Genomic DNA, 10,727 nt, shown 5'->3' on the forward strand with positions numbered 1-10,727 from the left:
GGAACTTACAGTCCAGTGGGATGGTATAATAAAAAGAGAATGGACATTGGAGTCAAGAATGTTCTGTTTCTTATCAAGCTCTACTGCAAATTAGCTCTGTGATCATGGGCAAGCCACTTCATTTCTCTGGGCCTCAGATAACTATGTTAAATAATCTCCTTAGATAATTATATTAAATAACTAAATAACCTCTAGGGTCTTCCAGTTTTCAAAATGCCTTACCAGTATTTTATATCCTGTATAAGGAGGTAATTTACCACCTTTTGTCAAAAATAGGATGGCCCAGGATCATCTTCATTTTCCCAAAGTAAAATTCCTCTTTGCCTCTCCAGTATGAAATGTTTGCAAACAGTGAGATCCAGTATCCTCTTGTGGGACATTCCCATTTTTCCCTACTTTGCTCAAGGAAAAAGTTAGTAGCATTTCGGTGAAATCCTTGCTTCTCTCTCTGATGTAGATGCAGTTGTCACTGAAGGTGGGGAGAACTTCAGTGTTGGACAGAGACAGCTGTTCTGCCTTGCTAGGGCCTTTGTCCGCAAGAGCAGCATTCTCATCATGGACGAAGCCACGGCTTCCATTGACATGGCCACGGTGAGTGCGTCATCTGTACTTCTTAAATTGAAGATCTGGGGAAATGCACGTGAAAATGACAACTTAGTTTTTCCCGCTTGGGTTCAAAGTCCTCAGTACTGTTGTTCCAGTGCCTTCTCATTCATCTCTTTAATCAACTGATGATAGCACACTGAGAATTAAAATAAAGGAGACATGACAGTCTACTGCCAGTCAACATAAAATAAATTGGCCATCACTTTTTGATAAATTCTTAAAACAGTATAATTCCAGTGCTCAGTTGACAAGAGTCCTATACTGTGTTCAAGCGTTCAAGTCTTGAGCCATGGAAGTTATAAAATGAAGTATGCAAATCTTATTGCTAACCAAAATCAATCATTATTTTCTAAAGCAATTTGAAGAAGGATTCACTAGAATTAATAATGATCTTCTCAGTGTGTTCATGGTAACGAGCCAGAAACTTTGCCTTTTGAAAGAAATTATTTAAAACTGAAGGATCTGTCTAGAAGGCTATGATTAAGTGGAGAAAATGTCACATTAAGCCACAAACTGTAAGCGTGAGCAATTAATGTTGTTCTTATACAAGTTAACTTGATATTAAAAGTTTGGCATCAGAAAGGACAAAAATAAAAAACATCCACAAACATGGTATTTTCTTGCCGCACACTCCAGATTGGGTAAAAAATATCCAAAAAGCTGAAACAGTTTCAAGATTATTAACAGCCCATTATATATGGAAATGCTAATTGACATCATTTTTTTCTGTTAAGACTAATCAGTTATACAAAGTTATAAATCCTTCTCAAAGTTAACATAATTTAAAGTAATAAATAGTTTCTAATTAAGCCAGTTCACTAGATACATAACTACATCAAAATTAGTATTAATTGCTAAGGATTTACAATATTTACAATTTACAATAAAGGTTATTATAATACAGCCTCAGTAGAGATGGGAGAGAAAGGGAGAATGGAGCATATGGAGCCTTAGGAGCCCAGCAGAAGCTTGCTGTGGGGACTGCTCCAGAGAAGACAGGAGCTGGGAGTTCTCAGCAGGGATTGGGCCTGGGGGCGGGGCGCGGGGCGGTCTTTGCTCTCGGGGACAAAATAGTATGGAGAGAAAAAGGACTCCAGAGAAAATTCAGACTTAATTTATTGATTTTTTGGCAGGAAAACATTTTGCAGAAAGTGGTAATGACGGCTTTTGCAGACCGCACCGTTGTTACAATAGCTGTAAGTATTGGAGACAGTGTTGATTTACTCCTCTTTGGTTTTTGTTCCAAGATTCAATAATCTTTATTTTGGGGCAATTCAAGTATATGTATCTTGAATTATGTATTTCTCTGCCAATGTTTCTGTATCTGTGCAAAACAAAAAACCAAAACAACAACAACAAAACACAGCTATGCTCTGAAAGCCTTTATATTGTTTTTTTTTTTCCCCAAACTGTTCTACCTAGCTCCCCTAATTTACAGTGATGGGATATCTTAAATCTAAGGATTCCAGCAGGAATGCCTGCGTGTTTTTTTTTTTTTCACCAGATACAGATGGTAGTTCATATGGGATAATTCTCTTTTCAATAATCTAATCATCCGATGAGCAGTTTCAGAAGCAAAATTCTTCTACGTGACTACCAATTCTGCTACCGCTTACACTTAATTTCTGTTCCTATTCACCTGTTTAAAAAAAGAAGGTAATGAGATACATCACAGCTGAGGTAGATACTTTCTCTGAGCACCAATCCAATTGAAGAATTGCCCAAATCTTTGTAATTGTAATAGCTTAACTTACAGTAGGCCATGGTTTTCTTCTTCCTCTTTGCAGGTGGATGGATTCTTGCTCACATTTAGGCTTAATGTTTAACAAGAACTTTTTTGATCGAATCACCTGGACATTTTCCCTCTTGCTGATTCTTGTCTTTCCATTTCTCTTTTCTCTCCAGCACCGTGTTTCTTCTATTTTGGATGCAGGTCTTATTTTAGTCTTCTCTGAGGGTATTTTAGTGGAGTGTGATACTGTTCCAAACTTGCTCGCCCACAAGAATGGCCTCTTTTCCACTTTGGTGATGACCAACAAGTAGACCATCATCAGCTACCCTGCCAACTGTTCCATCCTCTGGTAGTTATCTTAAGGGCATCCCTCTCAGCCAGGCAGGGCTAATGCAGTGATTAAAGGGGGTGGGTGGGGAGAGAGCTACCTACAGAGTGTTCTCACATAAATCAGCTTAACCAGCTGATTCAGTTATGTTCAATTCTGAATGAGGCGCATGCATAATTTTCTAATATATATATGTATATATATGTATATATATACATATATATATATATATATATATATATATGCAAAAGATAGTATTTACAAAAACCCAAGAACCAGATTCACCTCTGTTGTAAGGACCAATTTCACTCTTCTTTGGGGGATATATTGTAAGTGTCCTTAAAAATACTGTACATGTTCCTTACCTGCCCTGAAGATTGCATTTTTTTAATTTACAGAATTATTTAGGTTTAACTGTTGAATACTGGGAGCTATGTATGGAGTGCTTGCTTATGCTTCCATTTTTGTCAATGATGCATGGAAAAAGAGCAGCCTTTGAAGTGCAGCGTTTTTTAAAGTGGCAGGAAATCAGGGCCCACCTTCTGTACACTGGGTCTAAATGAAAAAAACACTTTTCTCTCACTTTCCCAATGAACTCTGCCCTGGAGGAGAGTTTCCTGATTAAGTCATTCATACTAAAGTGTGAATGATTTAATGGGTGAGAGAACTGGCTAACTTGAAAAACAGTTCTCTAATATTTTCAAGAATTTTCTCACTGGAGAAGGTAGGAAGATATTTGGAGGTGGGGGAGAAAGAACGGACTGGTAAAGGGGGGGAAGCAGACCCTTGCATACTCAAAAGACTAGTTTTTTCTCTCTTCTGCATGAAGCATGGTATTGTTGAGTGGCCCCATTTAGTTTACACCTGGAAGATTACTTGAGCATAATTTGTATTTTTAACCAAAAAATTATGTTCTCTTTCTTGTCCACCTACATTCACTGAATACTTTTCCATAGACTTCTGTATCTTTCACTCATTCTTCATTTCAAGACCACTGAAGTGGAGGGGGCCACTAGGATACCCCCCCACAGGGACACAGAAAGCCATGGGTAGGATGAATTACTGTGGGACCAACTCCTCTTGCCAGGCTCTTAACAGAGAGAGACACCAGCAACCTGTGGAAGAACCCTTGTAGAATGATTCTCAGTTCCGTTAAACAGTAACTGTTCTTTCTTCCCTGCTAAAAATTGTTCTGTTAATTTTGTTAACTACCACTGAAAGTTGTGAAAGAACTCCAAACGATAACTTTCTCTGGCTTCTAAAAGGAAGCCTTCGTGCACCAAAATAGTGCATGGCATTTATTTATGAAAGTGATTTTTATCCTTCACTCTTGATTAGATTAATTCTCTAGAGCATTTTAAAAATTGCACCAATGCTCTTATAATTGACACCACACTTTCTCAGGCAAAAAGTAATTTGGATTAATGGAATAAGCACCACATATATTTCTTTCTATTGGCCAAGATTTTTTCCATGTTTTTATTTTTATTTCTTAAATAAACATTATTTTAGTATAATAAGGCAATGTTTATAATGTTCTCTTTAGGGATTTAGAGGCCAGATTCTTTTTTTAGCATCCTGATACAGTTATGGAAGAATTAATCTTTTTTGGAGGGAAAATACACAGCAGATATTAAACAGTTCAGTAATCTTAAGTTTATTTTTTTTCTAAATGCTGGGTACACAAGTGACTCTGGTCTTCTCTCAAAGATAAATAAACATTATCCTGCAAATTTTGGTAATTCCTAAATACATATTATTCATTACCAATATTCAGTGAATGATAGGTTTGTCTATGGAGGTTGGAAATAGTGGTACATGTTCTGAGCCGGCATCTTTATTATCCTCTATATATGTCTTACTTTTCTCCTCTAGTTGTCCTAGCTGTGACTGTTTGCTTTTCTGAAAGCATAAGCATTGAGACTACCCCATCTACATGGCCCAGGGCAGATGATAGGCCTTTGGCCCTAGGGATGGCTTTAGGTTGGACTCTGGGTTGTTAGGAGAAGGGACTTTGGAAAACTGTGTATCAGATAAACAGACGATATTTCTGAGTTTGGCACTCCCATCAGCATGCTGATGTTTTGACCACAAAGTCCAGCTCCAGTATGGTAGGTAGCCCAGAACCACATATGGCTATTGAGCACTGAAATGTGGGTAGTCCAAATTAAGACATGTTGTAAGTGTGAAATACACACTAGATTTCAAAGACCTGGTACTAATAGAAAAATGTAAAAGATACCATTATTAATTTTTATATTGGTTATATATTGAAATATTTTGACTATGTTGGGTTAAAATATATTATTAAAATGGATTTCATAGGGTGCCTGGCTGGCTCAGTTGGTAGAGCATGCGACTCTTCATCTCAAGGTCATGAGTTCAAGCCCCACATTGGGCATGGAGTTTATGTTAAAAAAAAATCAACTGTATTTAATATAACTTCACATAGATTTCACCTGTTTATTTGTGCCTTGAAAAAGTGGCTTTTAAGAAATTTAAAATTAGATGTGTCTCACATTTGTAGTCCACATTATATTTCTACTGCACAGCACCTATCTTACCAAGAAAAGTAAAAAAGGCCCACGGCACAGATTTTTCCCTTGTAAATTTTTAAAAACAAAAAATAATTTTAACTGACATTTAGTATGTGCTTGTATGTGTCAGACAAGGTGCTGAATTCTTTTTACATGGATTATCTCATTTGATCCTCACCACCATTCTGCGAGGCAGGTGATTATTACCATCATTTTATAGATGTGGAACTTGAGGCATACAAAAGTTGAGTTTGCTGATCAGGATTGCACAACCACACGGGTAGGGAAAGCAAAATACACACCCAGTCTAACCTTAAAGCCTGTGCTCTTTTAACCATGATGCTAATAATGGCAGGTGAGCAATCCTCGAAGGTAGCAGATACTCCCTACAAAACAATTTGATAGCAGGGTGGAAATATCTCATGCTTTGAACTTAATAAGCCTGATTTTATGCTGGTTCTGCTACTTATTATCTATGTGATCTCCTTTTTTTGCTTTATCTCTATGAGCCACAATGGTCTCACACATAAAGCAGAGAGAGAAAACACCCACATCTGAGGAATGTTTTGATGATTAACAAGTATGTGTGTGGAGCACCTAATGTATAATATATGCTCAATAAGTGGTAGCTTGTGTTATTATTAATTACTAATCCCAAAGCTTCTCTCCAAAGGGTGCCAGGAGAAAAGAGAGAACAAGTGTGTGACAATAATCTCTAAAGTCTAAGAGTGGGCTTGTCTGAAGTCCTGGATAACCCATTCTAATACTGCATGCCAGAATGGAATTCCCCATATTGTGTTCCCAGAATCGAACCACCTTCCAAGGCTCTTCAAATTGTGTGTTAGCCCACGAATTAGTTGACTCTACCCAAGAGAGAATTTTAGTCTAGACTAAACTATAACCCAACTGGTTCACGATGGGTCTTCTTATCATTTAATTATTTGACAAACAAAATTAGCCTCCTTACACTTCCATGAAAGTGCTGAAACTATATTAGCTACACTCAATTTAACACAGCCCATCCAAGACCCAGTCACACTCGCCAGTATTTAAAAGTATGTAAATAACGATATGTTAAGTAAGACAGAAAAAGAGGCTGTGCTTTTATTCTAGTACCTCCTAGCACCTCAAGATAAATAAGTAGTGAGATATGCATATTCCATTGCTTTGGCTCATGAAATTTGTAACCAGTACATGTATTTTTTTTTTTTTCACTCGCAGCATCGGGTTCACACTATTCTGACGGCAGACCTGGTTATTGTGATGAAGCGAGGAAATATTTTAGAATATGACACTCCAGAAAGCCTCTTGGCTAGGGAAGATGGAGTTTTTGCTTCTTTTGTCCGTGCAGACATGTGAAGGGATGTCTTAAACTGATACATGAATTTAAAATAATGCAGTCATAACCTACTTAGTGGATCATCAGCTTGACCTTCAAAAAGTGGCATCTTAAATTTTTACACTTTTGTAAAGCATATTTGTTGTGTTTGGGACTTTGTAATTAGTTACAGTGTCACTTTACCAATGAATATTGTATTTCCTATGTTGATATTTCTTTTTTGTTTGTTTTCCAAGATCTTACTGCTTAATATGTTCATTACTGATGACTGTCTAATGATTAAGCCACTTTACCGTTAAGAATAGCAGGCTGGGGCGCCTGGGTGGCTCAGTTGGTTAAGAATAGCAGGCTGTATGAAAACATGTAAGCTACTTTAACTGGTAAGTCAACAGCTATAATTTCTCATAATTTTAAGGCTGGTAAATACCTCTCAGGCATAGAAGTCACCATGAGTATTCAGTATGGTTATACTCTTATTTGGAAGAATATGTTTTCCGTTTTGTTGGTGTCCCCAGATGTTACTGGAAGAGAAATAAGAGGACAGGTTTTCTAATCAGTGAGAAAAGAAAACACTCAAATCCATTATCTACCGGATGAAAATATTCTCTGTGTTCATTACCATTAGTAGCAATACTGATGCTTCCATTAACAGTCTCTTTTCCTCATCTAAATTGTTTCCTGCTACCAAGAAGTCATTTATGGTAGCTTTGGAAAGCCAAAGCCTTAATCAGAGAGATCATGGGAAAAGTTTGGATATTTGAAAAATTATACTCAAGGTTCCATTTTTCCCTGTTCAGTCAGGAGAGAGTTCCTAAGGTATCAGGAATAATGTGCTTTTTCCAGACTAAAGTTCAAAGAGTAAATATATTCAGTCCTTCCATGGCAGGCCAGCTAAAACTCTCTATGGTTTAATTCACCACTAAATGTGGTTATGATCCTGAGCCCTAAAATTCCACATTTTCAAGATTCAGGAGCATAGGCAAGTGGCCTCGTTTGCCTATATAAGTATATATGAAACAAGTGTCTTTCAAGGTGGAAGAGTATATTTCTTTTTGACATTTCTGCCCAGTGGTGTCACATGTATATCCATTTGGTACTGCTCTAATTTTAATGCACATGTAAAAAAGTGAATCAAAGTGTTATTCTAATTTTAATGTACATGTTAAGAGTGCATCAAATATGGATTGAATATTAGTGTTATGTTTTGTTTAAATATAAATTAATAAATTTTAAAATACTAAAAGTTACCTGCATTGTCATACTAAGCAGCCAAAGCTTTCTACTATAATTCTCTGCCCATCTAGTATAAATATCATGGGTTTTCATATGAAGACCGCGTGCATTGTTAGATTTTGAAGAATTATGATTGATAGAAAAAGAGAATTTGTGCCCCCTCTCTGTAGTTTTTATGTTCAGTTTATTGTATTGTGTACTCACTCTTGGGAAATCTGTAATACTAGTTTATCTGGCATATATGACTGGGCCTTCACCTAAATATAGAGTCCTGATGTTTACCTAAGATAAGTTCTATAAGGATGGACAGATGTGTTCTGTGTCATTTAGCTTGAATTGTCACCCTTTGTTGTATATCTAAAACCTCATTGAGAAAAATCCTCTTAATGTTTCCTGAAAGCTAAACAAAACAATCAATAACTATTAAATCAATCTTGAAAATATTTTCTAAAAATTCTACCAATCTCCTCAAAGTATTTCTGGCATGGAAATGTTTTGTAAGGTTGCATTTGCATGGTGCTGGTTATCAACTTACTCCTCATTCTCACAGAGAAATGGGGATTTACCCGTAACAGTAACCCCTCATGATATTTGTAAATATATATGTCAACAGCAGCATAGCTGATGACCCTAAACTGAGAATCACATTTCTCATTCTGACACCCAAGTGGTCACTAGTTCTGTCATAACTTTTAGTCACTTGAGTGTTTAATAGTTTACAAAACTGAACTGACTGAATAAAGTCAGGAATGACTTTTTAAATTGTTTAATCATCTATTATGCTATATGTATGATCTATTGAATATAGAAATGACTCATCCTGAAATAATTTTTTAGTAAATAGGTACGTATCTATAAAAGATGAGCCTTAGCCAAATCAAATTTTACACCCACCAATTTTACACTTAATTAACCAAAATCCATTTTATAGATTTTAATTCCTTAATATTTGTTAAAAGCCATAAATGCATAAAGATTTATATGAAAAAAACCTTTATATGAAAATGATTTTATTTTTCATATAAGGTTATATAAGGTTTCATATAAGGTTACTGATATCACTTCGAGGTTTTTAAAAAATTTCTCTTGAAGGACTGAGCATCCTCTATTCTTGTGCTACTACTCGTGATCCATTTAAAAGTCAGCTTAGCTCTAGATTAGATACCAGAAGACTGGTATTTGAGATCCCATAACTGATATTTGAGATCTGGGACCATGTCTGTTTATTCTTTATGTCCTTTACATTTAATACAAGTGTCTAGCCCACAGTAGGCCCTAATAAGTATAGTTGATTGACCCATTGATTAGTCTCACCACTAGCCATGGGCCTAAAACTCTGGGTTATTCTCTGCACTTTTGTGTTGTGTTGATTCTACTGTGAAAATATACTGCCTTGGTATTATATAATAAATTACTCTTTCTCTTTGCTTGATTAAATAGGGTTATTATTCTATCACTTATTCTTTCACTTATTGGGTATCAACTAGGATGATCAACAGATATAAATCAACACCAATTGCTGAGATAATACCCTGTTTTGACAGTTTTGTTTCACATTTGCCACTTGTCCTGCACTTCACTAGTTTTATATATAGGTTCTATGTGGAAGTTTCCATTAAGTGAAACAGCTGTGTCAATAATTTTATGACATCTCTAATTAAATAGCTGGATGTCTGGACTTTTCCCTAAGGTTTGTTGATCAATTTTTATAGTTAGCTTCCAATATATCTTTTATTGCTTATTTTGTTCTATACTCTTTTGGACTTCTGTGATTTACAGTACCATGATAATTCCATTATTGATCCATTATCTAAAGTTAAATGCAATCTTCTTATCTTAGTGTCTTAGCATAAGAAACAGTAGTCAAGAGTATGTGTCCTGTCACTTAGGTTTATTTTTTTCTTGAGTAAATACACATCATTCCCAACAGTTTTTCTCGAGCACTAGTAAGGTGCACCTGGCTCAGACTTTCCAATGAAAGGGCTTGGAGCTGTATTTCTAGCGAGTGTCTCCAGATGAGATTCATAACTAGCCAAGTTTGGAATCACTGGTCTACCTCAGTCATCACGTAAATAACATGGAACCACAGAATACTGAAGGTGATTTTCACATGCTCCCGCCTCTTTCCTCGCATTACCTTCTTCCAGATGGCTAAAACGGGCCTCTCAGTGTCACTGAGTGAACCCCTTAGTTGCATCGTAAAAGAAACGTAGAGGTAAATGAACCGAATCTTACCTAGACGATATAAACTGGGGTTCTGAATGCTGTTTTCTTTTGTTTTGTGGTTTGATCAGCAAAGAGGCAAAGCCTCTTCCCCCCACATCTGAATTAGCTGTCGTATCATTTATACATTATTCTGCTAAATTTAGAGTCATATTTCCAAATGTTTGCAGTCCATAAATGTGAGGACTTTGGGTAGGTTTCACTATTGATGTCTCACAATATGGAAAGAAGGTAAGTTATCTGATGATTATTCCCCTTTCCACCTTCACCTTTTTTTCTACAGGTGTTGTCATCATTGCTGATATGTGAAGGTTGACATATTCAGTCTGTATATCTGCTATATAAGATTTAAGTAATTTCTTTTTTGGGGTGCCTGGGTGGCTCAGTCGGTTAAGCATCTGACTTCTGACTTGGGCTCAGGTAGTAATCTCTGGGTGGTGGGATCAAGCCCTGCATTGGGCTCCTCGCTCAGCAAGCTACCCCTGCTTGTGCTCTCCCTCTCCCTCTCTCTCGCAAATAAATAAATAAAATCTTTTAAAAATAAATAATTTATTTTTCTATGGGTAGTAACAAATTCCTCTTAGCCATTCACACTATGGTTACCAATGCCCTCTTTCTAAATTGACAAAGATCAAGGGAGTCATACCTGGCTAAAGAAGTTAGTAGGCTCTAAGAAGAATGCCCTCTGTGACCTTTGTGCCACCAACCATCACAGATCATCTGCAGTTA

General features: G+C 36.5%; 1 protein-coding gene across 11 annotated transcripts in view; it reads left to right on the plus strand.

Annotated features, from left to right (window-relative positions):
• Nucleotides 1–9,212, plus strand: part of ABCC9 (ATP binding cassette subfamily C member 9) — a 154,938-nt gene extending 145,726 nt beyond the window's left edge. For 9 of the 11 annotated variants that reach the window (XM_045873770.3, XM_045873768.3, XM_045873767.3 and 6 more), the window contains 3 exons: nucleotides 458–591; nucleotides 1,740–1,802; nucleotides 6,425–9,212. In XM_045873770.3, coding sequence (XP_045729726.1) covers nucleotides 458–591; nucleotides 1,740–1,802; nucleotides 6,425–6,562 — 335 coding nt within the window. In that variant the 3' untranslated portion in view covers nucleotides 6,563–9,212. Of the gene's footprint in view, nucleotides 1–457; nucleotides 592–1,739; nucleotides 1,803–2,511; nucleotides 2,688–6,424 lie in introns of all 11 variants that reach the window. The other 2 variants (XM_045873765.3, XM_054507155.2) reach the window with 1 other exon arrangement.
• The last annotated feature ends 1,515 nt before the right edge of the window (nucleotides 9,213–10,727 follow it).

Source organism: Mirounga angustirostris, unplaced genomic scaffold (assembly GCF_029215605.1).
Source record: "Mirounga angustirostris isolate CCGP_5_RB_7025 unplaced genomic scaffold, mMirAng1.0.hap1 SCAF_5, whole genome shotgun sequence".
NCBI classification, from domain to species: Eukaryota; Metazoa; Chordata; class Mammalia; order Carnivora; family Phocidae; genus Mirounga; species Mirounga angustirostris.